The sequence below is a fragment of the Acomys russatus genome, chromosome 27 (assembly GCF_903995435.1).
Source record: "Acomys russatus chromosome 27, mAcoRus1.1, whole genome shotgun sequence".
NCBI classification, from domain to species: Eukaryota; Metazoa; Chordata; class Mammalia; order Rodentia; family Muridae; genus Acomys; species Acomys russatus.
Genome location: NC_067163.1, coordinates 7,437,626 through 7,459,324, shown reverse-complemented (window position 1 = coordinate 7,459,324; position 21,699 = coordinate 7,437,626). Strand labels below are relative to the sequence as shown.

The window sequence follows — 21,699 nt, the reverse complement described above, 5'->3', positions numbered from 1 at the left end:
AGCGGCTTTCCCTGCATACTCATGAGGAGAAGAGTGTGAGTCAGTGACGTGTGGCACCTTGGGAAGTCTGTTCTGTCATTGTGAGCCCCCAAACAGTCTCAGCGCCCCGGCTCTGAAGTGCCCACTCACGGCTGCTGTGTTTGGACTGCATCGTCTTCCTCCCACCGCGTCATCAGCTGTGTCTTGACGCGAGCATAAGTTTTACCTCAGGAAGAGTCTGGGGTGTGCTCTGTCTGTTGTTGGTATTTGCGTCTTTGCAGCGGACATTGCACATGCATCTTATTTCCTAAGGAGCTGTGAGGACCATTTCCCTCAGCCTTGAGGCCGGCAGCCAATGACTACGTCTGATCCGTTGGTAGATTTTTTACGTGTTATTACCAGAGATTTGTCCTAAGCTAATCACGTTTTCTTCTTTGCTGCGGCAGCTAGGAGGCTTGGAGCCCGCTTTTCAGCCCATTTTCAACTCTTGTACATGGTATGCATGTCTTTTATTCTAACCAAATTCTTACCTTCTTCCCCCGCCCCCATCACTCCATCTGCATCTTGCTATTCATTATGTGTTTCTGTAAGTTAAAATTTATTCTGTGTCGCTATAAATTCCCACCTTTATTTGAAGAAGATTCAGTGTCATCGTCAGGCCTCAGCACTGGTGACATGCCACTGCAGCATGGCACATTTCTTAGCATGCACGAGGCCCCGGCTCTGGTCCCCAGTGCCACCAAATAAATAAGGAACCTGTATACGGTGGACTCTGTTTTGATTTCTAGAAACGAGCTAGTCACTTCTGCCGTTACTTTCACCAAGTTACCTTAAGAAGTAGCTGCACACGTCCGGAAGTACGGAGACGCTCTCCCGTTTCGCTGTGGACTATATATAGCACCATCCCTTGACAGCTCTAGTCTTTATTACCTACCCACAGCCTCCGCCCCACTTTTCCTCTCACGCACAGTACCATCGTCTTCATTTCATCACCACAAGCTCTTCCTTTGCTGACCTGGGGCACTTTTGTGATTACCTCCGGTGTAATTCTTAGTTCCTTTGTCTTTCCATCAGCGCGGCTCTGCAGAACTAGGAAAAGCCTAGAAACAATTGTGCTTCCAGACTTTCCATCCTCTCCTTGCTCATTAGAGCCTAAACTCAGTGGAAGCTCAGTGTCTCCGCAGGTGGGCCCCTGTGGCGGCATCTGGTCCCTGTGTTGTAGACAGGAGCCCGGATGTATATTACTGAGATGTTGTACTAGTATTTTAAGGGGAGGGGACAGGGTTTCTCTGTGTAGCCCTAGCTGGCCTGGAACTCATTCTGTAGACCAGGCTACCCTGGAACTCACAGAGATCCACCAGCCGCTGGGATTAAAGGCCTGGGCCGCCATGCCCAGCAAGTTACTTATTTATAGCCAGGGTCTCCCCTATGTCCCTGGCTAACTTAGAACTGTCCTTGGGCTTGTTCCTAGTCCTCCTGCCTCTGGCTCCCGAGTTCTAGGATTACAGACGTGCAGCGCCACTCTTGGCTTGCAGGGTCTTTTCTATAAAATGTTGATTTTTTTTCACTAGTTTTGGAGATTAAATTTGTATATATTTGCTACTTTATAGATGCTATCATTTCCATTTTTAGAAAACTATGCGGTCTTTTGAATTAATGAAGAACAAGTTTTTGCTTGCTGTTATTCTGAAAGTAGAGTCACTCAAGCAGAAAAATAAATCCAGTTAAAACGCAGGTGTTAAAAATAGAGGCTAGCCAGGCGTGGTGGCACACACCTTTAATCCCAGCACTCGGGAGGCAGAGGTAGGTGGATCTCTTTGAGTTCAAGGCCAGCCTGGTCTACAAAGTGAGTCCAGGACAGCCAGGGCTACACAGAGAAATGGCGGGGGGCGGGAGGATAAGAGGAGGGAGGGAGAATAGAGGCTGAACAAACATGGCTTCATTGGCTTTCCCACTTTTTTTTTCCCATCCCAAAGCATAAACTTAAATCGACTCAGAAGGACAAGGTCCGCCAGTTCATGGCATGCACTCAGGCTAGCGAGAAAACGGCTGTCTACTGCCTGACACAGAATGAGTGGAAACTAGACGAGGCCACCGACAGCTTCTTCCAGAACCCAGAGGCGTTCCACCGAGAGTCTATGAAGAGTGCCGTGGACCAGAAAAAGCTGGAGCAGCTGTATGGCAGGTACAAAGGTAAGGGCTGCGCCAACCCCCGCAGACACCAGCATGAGTGACGCCAGGACACCCGCCTCCTGGTGGCTAGTTCTGGTGGCCACCCTCTTTGGCAGAAAAGCTGGAGATGAGGGAGGGCGTTGAAAGACTGACTGGTAATAAAGGAGACTTCACCTAACCCCTCAGCCCCAACTTCTGATACAGCGAATGCCACGCTAAGGACAGTCACCGGGATCCGTTTTGTAGGCTGCTGTGTCAGCCGTGCTGTACCTGTTAATACCAACCCCAACCCCGCCCCGCCACAAGCTCTTCTGTTCAGGCTGAAGAGGGTTTTTGTCTTTTAATAGAACCTTTGTCCATAAGCATGGGACAGACATACGGTTTTCCCCATATGTAATGCAGTTAGTAAAGTGTCAGGTTTCATTCATCTTATTCGTGCCCGTTTTTCTTTGCTGCTGGGCACCATGGCACATATCTCTAATCCCAGCCCTTGGAAAGCTGAAGCAAGAGGATTGCTGCAAATCCAAGGACAACCTGGGAAATGCAGCAAAACTCTTACCTCAAAAGACCACAAGTGCATCATTTAGATAGAGCAGTGGGGCCCGAGAGATGGCTCAGTGAGTAAAGTACTTGCCGTGCAAGCATGAGGACCTGAGTTCAGAGCCCCAGTGCCCACATAAACGCCAACTGTGGCGACACACACCAGCAACTCCACTCCTAGGAGAGTAGGCGCAGGTGGATCCCAGGGGGTCCCTGGTCAGCCACTGTAGCCATAGCATCTGCTCCAGGTTCAGTGAGAGATGGTGGGGTTAGAGAAAGGGCTCAGCAGGTAGGAGCACTTGCTGCTCTTACAGAGGACCAGGATTTGCTTCCCAGCAGCTATGTGATGGTCGACAACCCTTTGAATTCCAGTTCCAGAGGAACGGGCACCCTTCTCTGGCTCCCGCTGGCAATAGGCATACATGTTGTTTAATATATATAGTCAAAACATTTGTACAAATAAAATGAAAAGCATTAAAAAATAATAACATGGAGCCGGCACTGGGAAGGCAGAGGCAGGTGGATCGCTGTGAGTTCAAGGCCAGCTTGGTCTACAAAGGGAGTCCAGGACAGCCAAGGCTATACAGAGAAACCCTATCTTGAAAAACCAAAATAATAATAATAATAATAACAACAACAACAAGAACAACAACTTGGAGAGAAATAAGGGAAATGTTTCAGGTTGACCTCTACCCTCTATGCATGTCTGTATGGTCATGTGCATTAACACACATGCACCACATACACAACACACACATTTCCACCATCATATATAAAAGTAATGTTGTGTGTAGTACTTAAATAACCAAGGGTAAATTTTCTATGAAGGGCAGCCTTTATTTGGGCAAAGGATTTACAGGGGTTTTTGTTTGTATCTTTGAACCAATGGAATTCACACATATACTATGATATATGGTGATACATTTACTCTGTCAAAAATGTCAAAATCGGCCGGGCGTGGTGCCGCACACCTTTAATCCCAGCACTCGGAAGGCAGAGGCAGGCGGATCGCTGTGAGTTCGAGGCCAGCCTGGTCTACAAAGTGAGTCCAGGATGGCCAAGGCTACACAGAGAAACCCTGTCTCGAAAAACCAAAAAAAAAAAAAAATGTCAAAATCTAGTTGAGATATTGCTGAAGTGTTTTAATATACTTCATTCTTTCTTTTTAGTATTATTAAGTTATTTATTTACTCTTCTTTCCCGTCACAGCTCCCCCTCCCTCTTCTCTTCCCTGCCCCTACCTCTCACCTCACCTCCCTCCCCAACACCCACGTTTCCCATGTATATCAGCCAGCCTGGGCATATCAAGTTACAGTAAGATTAGGAGCATCTTCTCCTTTTGAGGCTGCACTAAGAAGCTCAGTCAGGGGAAAGGGATCCAAAGGCAGTCAATGTGGTCAGAGACAGGCCCTGCTCCCACTTGAGGAGTCTCGCATGAGGACCGAGCTGCACACTGTTACACATGTGCAGAGGGCCTAGCCTCGCGTGCAGAGCTCCCGGGCATGCTCTCTGGTTGGCTGTTCCGTCTCTGTGAGCCCCTATGGGCCCAGGTTAGTTGCTTCTGTGGGTCTTCTTGTGGTGGCCTTGACCTCTCTGGCTTCTTCAACCCTTCTTCCCCCTCTTCCACAGGATCCCCCAAGCTCCACTTACTGTTTGGCTGTGGTCTCTGCATCAGTGTCCATCAGTCGCTGAGTGAAGCCTCTCAGATGACAGTTATGCTAGGCTCCTGTCTGCACGTTCAGCAGAATATCATTGATAGTGCCATGGGTGGGCTCCCTCTCATGGCATGGGTCTCAATCTGGACCAGTCATTGGTTGGCCCTTCCCTCACATTCTGCTCCATCTTTTACCCCTGCATATCTTATGGACAGGACAAATTGTGGCTCTAAGGTTCTGTAGCTGGGTTGGTGTCCCAGTCCCTCCATTGGAAGTCTTGCCTGGTTGCAGGAGATGGTAGGTTCAGGCTCATTGCTAGGAGTCTTAGCTGGGGTCCCCTCACAGATTCCTGGGAGTTTCCATTGTCCTGGGTTTCTAGCTTGACTCATAGACACCTGCCTCCAAATCCAGTTGTCTCTCCTTCTGTCTTCTCCCACCATGTCCCTCCTGCCCCCTCCCATCTCCTCCCCAGCCCAGTCCTCTTCTTCCATCCACTCCTGGTGACTAATCCATTTCCTCTTCAGTGAGATCCAGCTGTCCCCTCATGGGCGCTCCCTGTTACTTAGCTGCTTTGGGCCTGTGGATTGTAGCGTGGTTATCCTGTACTGTATGGCTAATGTCCACTTATAAGTGAGTGCATGCCATGTTTGTCATTCTGGGTCTGGATTTCCTCACTCAGGATGATCTTTTCTAGTTCCATCCATTTGCCTACAAATTTCATGATGTCACTGACAGACAGACCCTGAGTTCTTTTATTTGTAAACTGGACAGAGGAGGTAGGGAGTGTGAATTTCTAAGCTGTTAAATATGGCTGCATATGCTAACAATAGTTCAGAAATATTGTCCCACAGCAATAGAGCTAGCAAGGGAAATGACCTAAAAAGAAAACAGTTACTCACTTCTGCTTTGGCAGAATCATAAGAACTCTTCCTTTGCACCGCTCTCCCATGTCAGAGCTGAAGACAGACCCACAGCCATGTACCCACTCTCCCACGTCACAGCTGAAGATGAACCCATGGCCAGACAAGCCCACAGCCACGTGCCTGCTCGCCCATATCACAGCTGAAGATAAACCCACGCCCTGACAGGCTCATGACCATGTGTCCACTCTCCTGTGTCACAGCTGAAGACAGATCCACTGCCATGGGCGTGTGAAGCAAGCCTTTTGTTAGAGAGCCTCATCCACAGCTAGAAATTAAATTGGAGTTTTGGCTTTGGGTTTTAGTTTTTCTGGTGTTGATGTTAGATCCCAGGACATCAGCACACCATGAAGCACTCCTACGCTGAGCTTGTATGCTCAACCCTTAAATGAATTCTTTATTTTTTTCTTTTTTGATTGTGTTTTTGTTTTTGTTTTTTCAACACAAGGTTTCTCTGTTAGCCCTGGCTGTCCTGGAACTCACTCTGTAGACCAGGCTGGCCTTGAACTCACAGAGACCCACCTGCCTCTGCCTCCCAAGTGCTGGGATTGAAGGTGTGCACCACCACCGCCCAGTTCTTAAATTAATTCTTAATGACTGTGTCCCTTCACAAGACTTTCAGTGTTTTTTTTCTTCCCCTAAAATCCAGAAGTCTAGATTTTAAGAATAGAACTGTTTTCTGGATAGACTTTCAATGCTTCATATTTGTTCATTGACTGATATGGCTGAAATACTAGATAGAACTGTATAATAAAATAGTATGGTTCTAAAAAGCTATTTTAGGGTTGCTTTTCAATGTAGTATGACTTTTCTCCCCCTAATTTTAACAACAGATCCACAGGATGAAAACAAAATCGGAATCGATGGGATTCAGCAGTTTTGCGATGATCTAACCCTGGACCCTGCGAGCATTAGTGTTCTGGTCATAGCATGGAAGTTCAGGGCTGCCACGCAATGTGAATTTAGCAAAAAGGAATTTGTGGAAGGCATGACAGAGCTGGGGTAAGTAAATTATTCTCAACTTAAACCTTTCAGAAGGAGAAATACTTGGATCTTCTTTTCAACAAATAAATACTAATTTCATATCCATGCATGTTCTGTGTGTATTGTAAGCCTTTGGCTTCCTCTCACACTCAAGGTTTATCTACTGTCTTTATTCACATCTTTTTTTTTTTTTTTTTTTTTTTTTTTTTTTTTTTTTTTTTATTCCATAAACTTAAAACATTGTTTCCAGTGGTGCTGAGGAGACAGCTCAGTGGTTAAGAGCTTGCAGTGCCCTTGCCAAGGCCCATAGTTCAGTTCCCAGCACCCTTCCGTGTCAGGGTCCTCACAGCTGCCACAGGTAACCACAGCTTCAGTGGATCCCACCCCGCTAGCCTCCTTAGGCATCTGCCTACATGCACGCATAGACACATGTGTGCGTGTGCACACACATAACTTAAGTGCATACATATAACTTAATAAAAATAAAGCTTAATATCTTAAAACAAATATTCTTTCAATTTTGAATTAACAGTGAAGAACAGAATAAGATTTTTGACCACTCGTGTTATTTTATACTAAATGTATAATGTGTTATGGTGCCGTATTAAATACCAATAAAATTTCATTTTGGTTTTTGCTTCTCTATTTTACCTACACAGTTAGGATTAATGACTTAAGATGTTGATCATTTAGCAGATGGGACACAAAAGTAAATAAAAACTCCCAACAAAAATATCTTTTACTCGTTAAGCTTCCTGACCGGCTTTTTGAGGTACAGAGGCCAGTTGTTCCACTTGCTGGTCTTTCTAACTCTGTCTCACTGTTGGTGCCTGGGACTCGGCCCTTCTGCGCTGCTGGAAAACTGAAAGCCTGTAAAGCGGTCTCTAGAGCACACACTTATCTCACTAATTAAGAAAAACTCCCTACAATCGGCCTTACGGGGCATTTGCTTGCTGAGGTTCCCTCCTCTCAGATGCCTTTAGCTGTGTCAAGTGGACATAAAAAGCACCCAGCACAATGGTGAAGAAAGGGCTGGTGTCAAAACTTGCAGAGCTCTAGCTCCTAAGGGGTAAACAGGAAGAGGTAAGCACTGGCTAAGTTATTTGTCTTAGCCGTGATAAAACCCATGACCAAAGGCAGCCTGAGCAGGAAAGGGTTTATTTCATCCGTACACTTCCAGGTGACAGGAAAGCTGGGGTAGCAACTCAAACAAGGCAGGAACCTGGAGGCTAGGGCTGAAGCAGAAGCCCGGGAGGAGTGCTGCTCAGGCCTGCTCCCATTGCTTAGCCTGTCCTTTGTTTGTTTGTTTAACCACCCAGGACACCACCTTCCCAGGGGTGGCACCACCCTTAGTAAGCTGGGCCCTCCCACATCAATCACTAATCAAAGAATAACCCACAGACTTGCCTACAGGCCAGTTGTAGGAAGGTGTTGCCCCCCCCCACCCCCCGAGGCAGGGTTTCTCTGTGTAGCCTTTGGCTGTCCTGGACTTTCTTTGTAGACCAGGCTGGCCTCGAACTCACGGAGATCCGCCTGCCTCTGCCTCCTGAGTGCTGGGATTAAAGGCATGTGCCACCATCACCCTAGAAGGTGTTTTCTTAATTGAGAGTCCCTCTTTCTAATGATGTTAGCATTTGTCAAGTTGACACGAAACTAGCCAGCACAATGTCATCCCTCAGTAGGACAGTAGAGCAAGGAGGTAGGCGAGGCAGTGATGTCAGAAGTGGGCATGCTCTAAGCCCCGGGTTTAATCCCCAGTGCCTGAAGATGAGGAGGATGAGGTAGAGGAAAGTACAAACAGCAGGAGGGGAAACCAGCAATGTAGGAAGAAGGAATTTAAAGGGGTGGGGGCAGCGAACAGTAATTTAAACCAGGGATGGTGGTACACATCTTTAATCCCAGCACTAGGGAGACAGAGGCAACAGATCTCTGAGTTTGAGGCCAGCCTGGTCTACGTAAGTGAGGTCCAGGCCAGCCAGAGCTGCACCATGAGACCCTGTCTCAAAAACAACAACCCCCAAAAGCAGTAATTTAATAGAAATATTAAAAGGAGAGAGTGGTGGGATCAGCAAGAGCAGGAGTTTGTTGCTTTAGAAACTAACAAAGTCAAATCGCATAAGGGTGGCAGACCTCACTGCAGAGCCCCACAGACACTTATTACAAACATTTATGCCAGTAAAACTTGACAGCCTGTTTGAAATAGAAAAATGGTTTTTAAAATACAGCTTGCTGAAAACTGACAGGGAAAGATATAGGAAATTGTGGTAATTTTGTAACTTAAACATGTCAACCTGTGTCTTAGTTTCCTATCAGTGTGGTAAAACAACATGATCAAAGCAACTTACAAAGAAAAGTACTTAATTTGGGGCTTAGAACCAGAGGATTAGAGTCCATGATGGTGTGATGACAGGAACAGCTGAGCCCTTACATCTTGACCAGCAAGCTGGAGGGAGGGAGAGGGAAAGAAAGAGGGAGAGAGAGGAGAGGCGAAAAATCTTTGAAAACCTTGAAGCCCACCCTCAGTGACACACCTTCTCCAACAAAACACACCCCCTAATCCTTCGCAAACAGTTTCACTGATTGGGGACCAAGTGTTGAAACATGTGATCCTCTTGGTGACATTCTCATGCATGCCACTAGAATCTGTAATTTAAAATTACAAAGAGAAATCTTAGGATTTGCTTCATCTACCAAACTTTTTAAAAAAATAATTTATCTTTATTTTATGTGCATTGGTGTGTGCCTGCATGTATGTCTGTGTGCGGGTGTCAGATCTTGGAGTTACAGCTGTGAGCTGCCATGTGGGTTTTGGGAATTGAACCCGGGTCCTTTGGAAGACAAGCTGATGCTCTTAACTGCTGCACCATCTTTCCAGCCCCATTTACCAAACTTCCAATGCAAAGAAATCCCTAGTTTTAAACAGCCTCTTCTGCAAAGCTTCATAAAAGGAAGATGATTTCCAACTCTGTTTAATTTTGATCCCCATTACAACATACGGAAATCGGTTTCAAGTGGGTTGTAGTTCTCAGTGCTGAAAGCATTTAACCTCTAATAAATGATGCAGAAAATAACTTTATGAACATGCAAAAGGTTAAGTTTTAAAACGTCACCAATTAAACATGATAAAGGAAGGACTTTTAAAAAGTGTGCAAATAAATAAAAATTTTCGTCATACAAAACCTAAAGAAGGAAGACATTACTGCCTTCTGGGTGAGAGACCTTTAAGAATACCTGCTGGCAAATGCTTATGCCTCTTAAAGAATGTGACAGATTGGAAAATAAACAAGGTGTGAACAAGCACTTCCAGGGGCCAGTGAAAAATACTAGAAGTGGGGTGGAGCCTCGAGACTAGCTGCAATAAAACCCAGCAGCATGCAATGAGATTGGCCTGGGATGCTGTGGTGTGTGCCTCTCACATTGTTACCACATGGAAGGTGCACTCACACCAACCCGAGGCCTGCTTCTCTTAGTGACACACGCCTCATGGGACTTAATGTTCATGTGTGCACAGGCTGTGTGTGTAGAAATGCTAACTGTTATTTGTGATGAGAGGACTACAAACAGCCTACATACTCGCCATCAGTATATCTGATTATTTATACTTTATGTATAAATATATATATACTTTATGTATAAATATATATATACACATATATATATGGCTCCTGTGGCAAAGGTGCTGGCTGAGTTATATCTGCATATATCACAGGGTGAGCCTCACACACACACACGATGTAGGCCCAAAAGACCAGGCACAAAGTAGCGTGAGCTCACATTTACATCAAGCTCAGAGGTGCAGGAGTGAAGTCAGGGTGGGAGAGACAGAAAAACAAGGGAGCCGGCCTCAGATTGCTGGGGAGGGAAGGTCCTCAGCCTGCATGTGTGGGCCTGGTGCCTGCGGCAGGTGTGTTACCCGGATGCAGCTGGCACTGGGCTCACCAGCAGGAGTCAGCACATTTGTGCTACGTCCATATCCACACTCTGTAAGGATCCAGGATAGAGGACAGCCGGGGGGGGGGGGTGGGTACCTTGGTTTTCCTTAGTTGGACTTCCCCTGCTGGGCACTTGCATGTTGTTCTTACCGTGTTCCCTGTTGTACACTGAAGCAGAAAAGAGCAACCTTGTCTCACTGTGCCACATTTATGCCTTAAAGAAAGTCAGTATTTTTACTGAGGTATTTTGGGCTTCAGTGGGGAGGGGGGGCTCTTTGTCTTGTTTTGGTTTTTTTCCATTCTAATTCAGAGGTTTTTAAAATTTTTATTACTTTATTCAGATTACAACTCAATTGCTATCCCATCACTTGTATCCTCCCATTCCTCCCTCCCTCCAGCTTTCCCCCATTCCCCTCCCCTAGGTCTATGGCCGAGGGGGACCTCCTCCCCCTCTATATGGTCACAGGCTATCAAGTCTCATCTTGGTAGACTCCTTATTCTTTCTCTGAGTGCCACCAGGCCTTCCCACCAAGGGGAGGTGGTCAAATATGAGGCACAGAGTTCATGTCAGAGTCAGTCCCCGCTCTCCACTCAACTGTGGAGAATGTCCTGTCCATTGGGTAGATCAGAGTAGGGGTCGATGTTTACAACTTGTACTATCCTTGGTGAGTGCAATGGTTTGAGCAGACGCCCCTGGGCCCCGATCTACCTGTCATGATGTTCTTGTAGGCTTCTAGGACCCTCTGGGTCCTTCTATTTCTCCATCTCCTATATTTCTCTTACCTAGAGTCTCAGTAGGATGTCCTCACATCTATCCCAATCTCCTGGTAAGTGAAGGCTTTCATGGGACATGCCTTTGTTTTATAGCATTGAGGATGGAGCCCAGGCCTACATACAGTAGGCAAGCAGTCTACTACAGAATCACACCCCAGCCCAGGCTGGTTACCGTTTTTTAAAGCTGATCGTCCTTTGGAAGAAGATCAAATTTTAATACAATACAGCCTGGGTAAGGTGGTCCACACCTTTAATCCTGGCACCTGGAAGACAGGCAGGTGGATCTCTGTGAGTTGAAAGCTAACCTGGTCTACACAGCTCCAGACCAGACAGGACTACATAGAAAAACTCTAGAGCCAGACATGGTAGCGTACGCCTTTAATCCCAGCACTCAGGAGGCAGAGGCAGGTGGATCACTGTGAGTTCCAGGCCAGCCTGGTCTACAAAGTGAGTCCAGGATAGCCAGGGCTACACAGAGAAACCCTGTCTCAGAAGAACCAAAACCAAACATAGACTCTGATTCAAAAAAACCAAACCAAAACAGGTTTTGTAACACCTGCCTATTTCAAACTGAACTTGAGGCCCATAAATGCATAAGCGGTAAGCCTTCTTTCCCTCGTATTGCCCCACAGTGGTGGCACTGGCCCAGGCTGACAGTGTGGCCCAGTTCTATGGTCAGTGAATAAACACTCACCGTCTTGTCACTAGGCCACCTTACTTGGCCTCAGTATGGACGGAGCTCCTGAGGGAGCCATGCCCTTGGGGAGGGGACACTTTGGGTTTTTCCTGATGTAACAGCATATACCTTCCTTTCCCACCTTCAGAGCGCACAGCCATTGGGCTGAACGCTTTCACAGCTCTGTACTTCAAGGTCCTAACAGCATTTACAAGGGATCCTGGGAGATGAGGTTTCTGTAGATGAAGAGTGGACGGCAGACAGGCAGACCACAAGTAACAAGTCTTTCTCTGTCGTCGCAGGTGTGACAGCACCGAGAAGCTGAAAGCCCTTCTTCCCAGACTAGAGCAAGAGCTTAAGGACTCAGCGAAGTTCAGAGACTTTTACCAGTTTACCTTCACCTTCGCTAAGAACCCTGGGCAAAAAGGCTTAGGTAAGTGTGAGCCCAGGTCTGCAGGCGCCTGGTGCGAGTCCTGTTGTAAGTGGGCAGAGCCAGCGCGATCCCAGCGCACGCAGCTGAGATAGTGTTTATTCTTCCTGTCACTCGAAACATCAACTGAGAGTATCTCTTGGCTTCTAAATTTAAATATTTTAAAGTTAAAATGTGAGCTAGTTTGTGTCTCATGTTGTCTCTGTTACTGCAAATCAGAACTGGCAGCCTGAATGTTTGGGACTTGTTCCCTGCATGGTGGTTCTGCCAGCCACACCTCGGAGCAGCTCTACCGCACATGGAGCTCCACCACAGCTGCAGCACACCTGCAGCACAGCACAGCACAGCTGCAGCACAGCACACCTGCAGCACAGCACACCTGCAGCACACCTGCAGCACAGCACACCTGCAATACAGCACACCTGCAATACAGCACACCTGCAATACAGCACACCTGCAGCACAGCACACCTGCAGCACAGCACATCTGCAATACAGCACACCTGCAGCACAGCACATCTGCAATACAGCACACCTGCAGCACAGCACAGCTGCAGCACAGCACACCTGCAATACAGCACACCTGCAGCACAGCACAGCTGCAGCACAGCACCTTGCAGCACAGCTGCAGCACAGCTCCCTGCAGTACTGTACAGTTCCACTTGGGCTTCACTGCAAATGCACACATCTGGGAAATTTGTAACTGAAAATTCCAGTTTGGGGTTTTGAATTATTTGGGGGTTTTATGTAGTTTTGCATCTGAGTACTGGCTTATTTCTGGCTCATTTCTTCCTAAGCATAATCTATATCAACCTACCATTACTAGACTGGAGTATGTAAAAGACATATGTATTTATATGAATCCTCTTACAAATCTGAGGCATAGGACTTACGTGGCCTTTGAAATAAAGATTTACAGGCGTATCAGAAGGTCTGTCTAGAAGGTAAATTCTGGTAAATAGAAGCAGTACTGCAAAGGACTAAGCTTACCCAGGGCGTTAGAAAGGGGCGTGCACCTGGTTCAAGGCCTCAACTGCAGTGCCTGTCCTGACAGCCACACAGCTGTGCGCAGATGTGTGTGTTCTCACCTCCATCTTTCCCGCCCCATCCTGCTGTCCCCTGTCATCGCCTTCCCCTTCCTTGTCCTCCAGCATGGTACACATCCAAAGAGGCAGAACAGCCGGGTGGCCTTTCTTCCCACACCTGCAAAGCAGTCCCTTAGGGGGGCTTTCTTCGCGGCTTGTTTTCTCTGGTGCTGATGTTTTAACGTTGGCGTACTGGGCTGTGGCTGGTCTGCCTCTGAAGCGGCCTCCTGCCTCTCTGAGATCAGAATGACTGACAGGACAGCCTTCAGGGTTGCATTTAAAAACTTGTCTGAATAGGTCCGCTGGGATTTCAGAAGGTGGCGGGGTTCTCGCTTCCTATCAGAGAGCCACTGCGGAAACCCTCATGTATTGATTCCTATTCAAAAGATGCCAAGGCCCAGGGGGTGCTCAGTGGCGGGCTGCAGTCTCAGCCCGCACACAGCCTTGGCTTCCACCTCTAGCACGAAAACCAAAAGAGATTCAGGTAAACCGTGCTTTGCCACACTGAAGGCTAAGCCATGACTATTAGTGATCCTTTCAGAAGCTTGCGGCGCCCATTGTAGCCAGCAGACCCCTTTTCAGGCCGACTCTGGTCTCCTCATCTGAGCCCTGGGATACCGGCTGCTCCCTCGCTGTCTGCAGGACAGCGCACAACTTAACCAGATATCTTCTTCTTCAGACCTAGGCTCACCTGCTTCCCAATAACCTCTAGGACCTGTTAATGATTGGTTGGTTAATGACTTATTTCCATATCTCTTTGATAAGCAGAACCCAGTGCTGTTGTTGGTTGTTTCCTTTTATTAAGTTATATTGACCGTACTAAATAATGGGTTGCATTGTGAAATGTTCAAACAGTGTATTAAATACACTGGCCATATTTACCCGATATTGCCTTCCCTGCCCCACTCCTTCCTCTTACTGGTTGTCTTAGCCAGTGTTCTGTTGCTGTGAAGAGACGCCATGACCAGGGCAGCTCTTATAAAGAGAAGCGGTTAACTGGGGGCTGGCTTACAGTTTCATAGGCTTAGTCCATTGTCATCAAGGTGGAAGCATGGTGACAAGCAGGCAGACATGGTGCAGGGAGAAGGAGCTACAGCCTGATTAGTGATAGCAAGGAGAGAGAGAGACTGGGCCTGGCTTGGGCTTCTGATACCTCAGAGCCATGCCCAGGGACACACTGCTTCCAGCAAGGCCGCCCCTCCATCACCCACTTCTTTAAAACAGTAGTAGAGTTTTGCATGCAAATGTGGTATCTTCACCCAGTGTGGTCTTCAGTTCCGTTTTCTGCAATCAAGTTTTGACGTACTCACACTGCGTGTGACTTACACTTAATGGCTTACCAGCACTGTGTGCATACCACATTTTCTGCGTTCCTTCACTTGGTGACATGTCAAGGCTGTAGCTTGGCTTCTGTGAACCAGGCAGTAGTAAACATGGGTAGACAGTCTCTCTACTGTAAGCTCATTTTGATGATTTATATAGCACAGGGGAGGCACAGCTGGCTCATATGGTAGTTTTTCTTCCTTATTTATTACTGTGAGTGTATGCGCGTATGTGTGATATGCCATGTGATATGATCTCCACATGGAAGTCGAAAGACAATTTTGTGGAGTCAGTTTTTCTCTTCCACCCTTATGTGGGTTCTTGGGACCAGCCTCAGGCCACCAGCCTCCACATGTGGAGCTGTCTCGGGAGCCCTGTGCTAACACTCCTGGTTCTGGTTTTGAAGTGCAGGTTGTGGCTACAGTTTTCAGCTCAGCTGCTCCATACTGTGAGTGCATGTCCCTTCTTGTGCTTGGTGGCAAGGGCGGAAAGTGACAGTAGAATCTGTAGATGTTTGTAGTTGCTCTGTCAGCTGCTCCTGACTCCCCCACCTTGGGGCTGGGTACACGCACACACACACACCTATGGAGGGGAATAATGTTGAATTAAGCTTTACTTTGGGGACTAAAGGTTTTACTTTAGTAAAACATTACCTGAGATTTTACTTTGAGGACTGAAACTCCTGGCTTTTGCATCTTTCCATCAGCTCTCCCCTTTCCTAAGAGACTGAGAGAAAAGAGCTGTTACATTTGAAGTCTGTTGTAATTTGGACCACAAACATCCCATTAAATATCATCAGAAATTTCAGGAGCACATTGCTGGAGTTTTCTAGAAACTTAGCAGAAGACTGGGCTCACTGTGGCTTTAGAGTGCCTGTGAGACAATGAGGTTAGATGCTGCAGAGCCCAGCGCTCAGCAGTTAAGGGCAGGCACTCCTAAGGGTAGGGGTGGGCACAACGTGCTATGTTTGGAGCCGGATCTTTTCTGCTGTGCCTGCGTACTTCACTTTACGCTTCCAGGCCTTGTTTCGCCTGCTGTTCTTCCTGAGCTCAGCTCCTGGTCACATGGAGTCTGCTCTCGGGTCCTCCTCAGGCTGCATTGTCACTCACCAGATGTAACGCTTTACTTTAAGTAATTGAATTCTCAGAGACTTTGTTTCTTTTTTCAAAATAACTAGTCTTATCCAGGTTTTTGTTTGTTTTTCAAGACAGAGTTTCTCTGCAGCCTTGGCTGTCCTGGAACTCACAGCGATCCACCTGCCTCTGCCTCCCTACTCCAGGTTTTTAAGCAGTAGCAAGTGTTAAGTGGCTATGAGAAAAGAGCACCTTAAAGCCTCAGTGGGTGGTAGTGGTTGTTTAATTTTGTTTTTCTGTTTTCTTCTCCTTTGTAACTTAGTATAATAGTAGAGTTACTAAGCTTCTTTTAAAATAAACTCCTGAGGCTGGCATGGTGATTTAAATATGCATAATCTGAGCAATTGGGAGGCTGGTGGACTACTGCAAATCAGGGCTAACCTAAATTTTATACAGCAAACCCTGTCTCAGAAAACAAAGGCAAAACTATGGAAGAAACCATAGATATTTTCTAATACTCTTGGCAGGTTCCTTCTGTTTAATGAAGTAAAAATATTTTTAAAGTTAGTATTCATTTAACGTTCATGTGTTGAATGTCAGTGTTATGATGTCAGCTAACTTGAAAATGCGGACCAGCCTCGGGGATCCCCCATAGGCCCTGTTTTTTTCTCAGTGCCTTTGAGAACATCAACAAGTGGGTTGGCTCCTGCCTTCAGTCCCAGCAAGCCGATCTCTGTGAATTGGAGGCCAGCCTGATTAGGTTCCAGGCCACTCAGGGCTGCATAGTGAGACCCTTCCTCCAAAAAAACAGTTTAAAAAAAAAAAAAAAGGAGCCGGGTGTGGTGGCACACTCCTTTAATCCCAGCACCCAGGAGACAGAGGCAGGTGGATCGCTGTGAGTTCAAGGCCAAGCTGGTCTACAAAGAGAGTCCACAACAACCAAGACTAAGCAGAGAAACCCTGTCTTAAAAAGCAAAAAAAAAAAAAAAAAAAAAAAAAAAGATACAGACCTAATATATGTAGCCTCCATTTTTTAAATCTCCATAGCCTTAGGCAGTAGAGTTGGCCAGGTAAAAGCTACAGAAAATGTAATTATCCCTTTGCTAAGAACAAAGGACCGTCTTACTTACTTCTGAGATACTGTTGTTTATCAAATCATTCACCAGAAAGCTAAAAGCTCCTGAGTTTGTTTCTTTTATCTGAGGAAGGTTTTAAGGACTTTTCAAAGAACTAAGGAACGAATCACTTTGTGAGTGTGAGTTAAAGCAGAGCTGTCAGCTTAAGTCTTTCCAGAGCATGTATGTATGTTGTGTGGCGTGTCTGCTCAGCAACTGGCAGAAGCAGAAGCGAAGACAGGCATGCTCTGCATTTCCTGGAGGAGGCACATCCTGCTGTTGGCTTGACAGCAAGAGAGTCTTGTTCTCTGTTCCCTGTGTTTCCTGTCTGTGCATGCCAGTGTCATGTGTACAGTACTGGTGTTTTTGAGACAAGGGTTCTTACGTTACCCACACAGGCCCCGAAGTCCTGGACTTCTGTGGTCTTGCTGCCGTTGCCCCAGATGCAGTGTTTTCATTGATGCCCTTCTTTATTCTGTACTCAGCAGAGAGTTAACCTAAGCAAGGGGCTAATTACATTTTTTTTGACATGTATGTGTATGTGTGTGCATGCATGTGCGCACTCATATGCCTGCTCCTGGGATCACATGGAGAGCCTCACGCCTGCTAGGTGAGTACCCAGCTGCTGAGCTGCCCTTGGCTTGCTTCTTTGTTGGACACAAACTTAAGTGATGTCACACTGGCCACCATTAAACTCTCTGGCTTTGGGAGTCTCCATTTTTGAGGAAATGAGGTTTCATACTAATTAGGTAATTTTTTTTTCTGAACAGAGTATGCTTCTGTGTCTAGTGGAGCATGACACATGTACATTCTAATTAGCCTACCTTCTAGCACTTTCTTAATCGAGAAATGGACTTCTTATTTATTTATTTCTTTATTTACTTATTTACGTATTTTGGTTTGGGGGAGTTGTTTTGTTTTTTTAGGTTTTCAAAACAGGGTTTCTGTGTTATCTTGGGTGTCCTGAACTTGCTTTGTAGATCAGGCTGGTCTCGAACTCACAGTGATCCACTTGTCTCTGCCTCCCGAATGCTGGGATTAAAGGCATGTACCACCAAGCCTGGCTTATTTTCGTTTTCGAGACAGGGTTTCTCTGTGTATCCCTAGCTGGCCTTTGTAGACCAGGCTGGCCTGGAACTTACCAAGATCCACCTGCTTCTGCCTCCCTGAGTGCGTGCTGGGGTTAAAGGCATGTGCCTTCATGCCCAGCTAAGAAATGGACTTTTTAGAGGTTCTTGGAAAGAAATTGGTGTCGAAACATTCTCATACCAAAGTAACTATGCCTCCCTTCCTGACTTCAGTCTCAAGCCTTACTGTTTGGGGATTTTGTAGTTAGTATTTTGTAAATGGCCAAGCTCACTTGGACACTGTGACATTTTCACATGGGAATATTAAATGTTGTAAATTTATACATTTCCCTTTGGTCATGTAACTCTGGCACATCCAGATAAGGTGCTTTATAAGGAGGGTTGCTAGGACCAGAAGTAACCCAGACGCACACAGCTTATGAAGTATGCCGTAAAACGTTATTTTTCTTTCCTCCTCAGGTTCTCCTCCATTTCCCAGTGTGAGCGCGTTACATCATTAACATGGGTTGCATGTAGACCCCATGTAATGCCCTTCCTAAGGGATAAGGAGTAGACTTGTAAGCAGGACAAGACTAATCACCTTAGCCTTACAGCGGGTCCCATAGGTAAGGCCTAGCAGCCCTCCACCTGCCATCACTCGGACCTCTCCGGCTCTCTGCTTTCTGAATGAGACTCCAGCGTGCTTAGGATGGATCAGGCCTGCAGCATACCCTGTAAGCCATAGGGACTAGTGTCCTGTCCATTGCTGTCTGCCACTCATCTCTGGTTTATCAGCATCAGTGATGACCATCCCTGAAAGTCACAAGTTAGAGCACTGACATTACCATTGCTGTCCGACAGGGACGAAGCCAGACTTGAACAGTCAAGAAACGTACCCCATTGCATATTTGCATATAAACTAACCTGTCCCCTTAATATGGCTGCCAACCTGCTTTTCACCTTGCTTTATCTGACATATATGCATAAATATAATTAGGAGATTATTTCAACATAGCTCTCCTCTTATTGCCTGTGGCTAGCAGTAGTCATCTTGACTAACAGTGGCCAAGCTGAGAGACAGGCTTGCCATGTCCCTATAAGCCAGGTCCCTTTATGCTAGGTCTTAGCATATAAAAAGGAGTACTTAAAAAATTTGCAGTGAGTGGGGAGTAAACTGCTATTCCAGAAAACTCTGCCTGGAGATTCTGTTCCAGTGGCTCTTTGAAACCCAGAATTTGTTTTCCATTAAGCACACCTTTAAAACACTCTGTAGTGTAGATTTGTTTAAGAATGGTGAGGAAATCACTGTCTTCTAGTTGAGGGAGAGGATGCTGGCGTTGGTCGTAGTGGTGGAAACATGCAGAAGTTTGTCTTGACTGCAGTGAGGATTGAGAGTCCTTAGACCGCCCAGTTTCCCTGGGAACCAGCCGGATCTAGTCTGATCCACGTGGGATGTGAGTCTCCAAAACTGGCTAGCTGTCACACAAGTGCTTCCTAAGAAATGTCCTCAGATTCATAAAATTAGATCTCGTCCATTTCCAGAAAGACTTGTATAAATCAGCTCTTCTGTGACTATTGAGGAAGATTGCCAAATCATTATTTTTATTCCAAAGGGAAAAAAAAAGATTGGGGTTTATTAATCACTCTTTTTCTTTCTCTCTCTGCCCTTCCCTCCCTCCCACCCCCCACCCCCTCTGCTCCCTCATCTCCCATTTCTCTCTGTCAGATTTAGAAATGGCTGTTGCATATTGGAAGTTAGTACTGTCTGGAAGGTTTAAGTTCTTAGATCTTTGGAACACATTTCTGCTGGTAAGTGTCCATTCCTTGCATATTGTGCCTAACCAAGAGGAAGATCTTCTTATTTAAAATGCATGGGGAGGCCCAGCACTCTGGAGGGCAAGGCAGGCACGTCTCTGTGAGTTCAAGGCCAGCTAGTCTAAATAGCGAGCTCCAGGCCAGCCGGGCAGGAGCTGCTCCCAGGCTGTTCTACAGCGGCTCCTCCTCCAGAATGTTGCTTGTGGGTCAGCTACAGATCTCAGCAGCTCTCATCCTGCCATCTCCTTTGAGGAGGCCTTCGTTTCTCCCGAGGAACTGCAAATCCACAAAGTACCAGATGCACACCTGCTGCACGGCACTCGGGACTCCAGAGTGCGGACCAGCTCTTGTGGTCCAGAAGTGCCCTGGCCATCGTGTGTGATCTGACACTATTTGAAAACGCATTCCACCACATAGGGTTGGACAGGAGGCTTTTGGGTGGTGCCTTGAGGCAGACACTGTGGTGTGCTCGATACCGTCTTATAGGGACAGCCAGGTTAGCTGTGAGCGCTCTGATGTGAGTGGAGAGCAATGACATGTCCTGGACCCACAGAAGACAGTCCTGGGGACAGAAGGGATACCCAGATCTTCCACACTGTCACATCCAGTCCTGGCTGGGTACATCCCTCCTCTTTTCTGCCTGTGACCCCAGCTAGCATGCAGTCTGCCCTGCCACAGGCAAGAGTGGTGGCCTTGGGTGTTTTACTTCTCTGTACCTCAGTTTCTTTAGTGGTAGCATTCACAGACAATGTGTAGAGCAAACACTGTCTCATGGCCTAGGGACAGGCTTTGTGACATCATGTGTCACGTTACTTATAAGATGCTCAGTGGTTGTTAATGCGGTACCCAGTCCTCCTTCACTCATCCCATGACACTTGAGATGAGACCTACAGCATCATACAGACTAGACAAGTGCTCCACAGCTAACCACACCCCACTTCATGTTTGGTTTGGGGCATGGACTTGCCGAGTTTAGGCAGGCCTTGAACTTGGGATCTTCTTGCCTGGCTTACTAAATAGCTGGAATTAACTGGCCTATTTCACCAGGCTCTCGTCTTTGGGGCACACCCAAACTACAGGCATCTTCCAGAGAACCTCACAGCCATATGTATAGAAATAAGAAGGTGCCAGAGCAGACACAGTGTCCACTGAGTGGAAGGCCAATAATCAGAGTGAGAGCCTTTACCCAACAGAAACAGTGCACAGAGCAGTGACATCAGATCGGCGTGTCAGCTGGGCACCTCTCAGACCTAATGTTGGTGGGGTGGACGGGGACGGGGACAAACTGTAGAAACAACTGACAATCTGGCGGTTGATGTTTAATTTACTATATGAAATTCTCAAAGAATAAATAAAATATACTTCCAAAAAACAATAAATATATAAGACAGGGGCTGGCAAGATGGCTCAGCAGATAAGGACACCTGCCACCAAGTCTGACAACCAGAGTTTGATCCCCAGGGAGAACTGAACCCCAACAAGTTGTCCTCTGAACTACATGCATGCACAGAAAAAAGGTAAACTTGAAAAGATTTAAGGTAGCATGCACACTTAGCAGCTGTTTCCGTTCATGCACGTACTGACATGTACAGGCTGGCATGGCAGTGGTAAGGTTGACCACATGAGTGCTTTCGTAGGCAGTAAAGCGAGAGCCGGATGAGACCGGAGCCCTGGAGGCCCAGCTTTGGCTCAGAACTTGCCTCTCTGTGGCACAGGTGTGGTATTAGTCTCCATGTTTGTAATGTACCTGCAATATTAAGTAAACAGATTATTTTAGACGACGACCTCAATGCACTCAAGAAACACTTGGTGTGCAGAAGTATAAATGTGACGAAGTAAGGACTCCATGTTGCCCCGTGTCGTTTCTGAACAGTTTTAGGCCAGAGGGGAAGGGCAAAGACATTTAGAGACTGGCCGTCTGTGGGACCAAACCAGAAACGTACCGTTCTCATGCTTAAAATGCATTTAAGTAAGTCAGTATTCTTTATTTGGGCACATGGCACACAGCACACACAGTTGATATAAAGGACCGTTACCTTCACCTGCGCTGGTTTTGGGTTTGTCCTCGTCACACGAAGGAAGACGACTTACTAGCGCAGTGTGCCCCCCAGAGTCACACGACCAGAGTCACACGAAGGAAGACGACTTACTAGCGCAGTG

At 46.7% G+C, this 21,699-nt stretch overlaps 1 protein-coding gene across 1 annotated transcript in view; it reads left to right on the top strand.

The window, feature by feature from the left end:
• The window catches only part of Dcun1d2 (defective in cullin neddylation 1 domain containing 2), a 28,097-nt gene that overhangs the window by 5,263 nt on the left and 1,135 nt on the right, over nt 1-21,699 (top strand). Inside the window, exons 2-5 of the mRNA XM_051169756.1 lie at nt 1,956-2,172; nt 6,100-6,268; nt 11,935-12,065; nt 19,451-19,533. Coding sequence (XP_051025713.1) covers nt 1,956-2,172; nt 6,100-6,268; nt 11,935-12,065; nt 19,451-19,533 — 600 coding nt within the window. The remainder of the gene's footprint in view (nt 1-1,955; nt 2,173-6,099; nt 6,269-11,934; nt 12,066-19,450; nt 19,534-21,699) is intronic.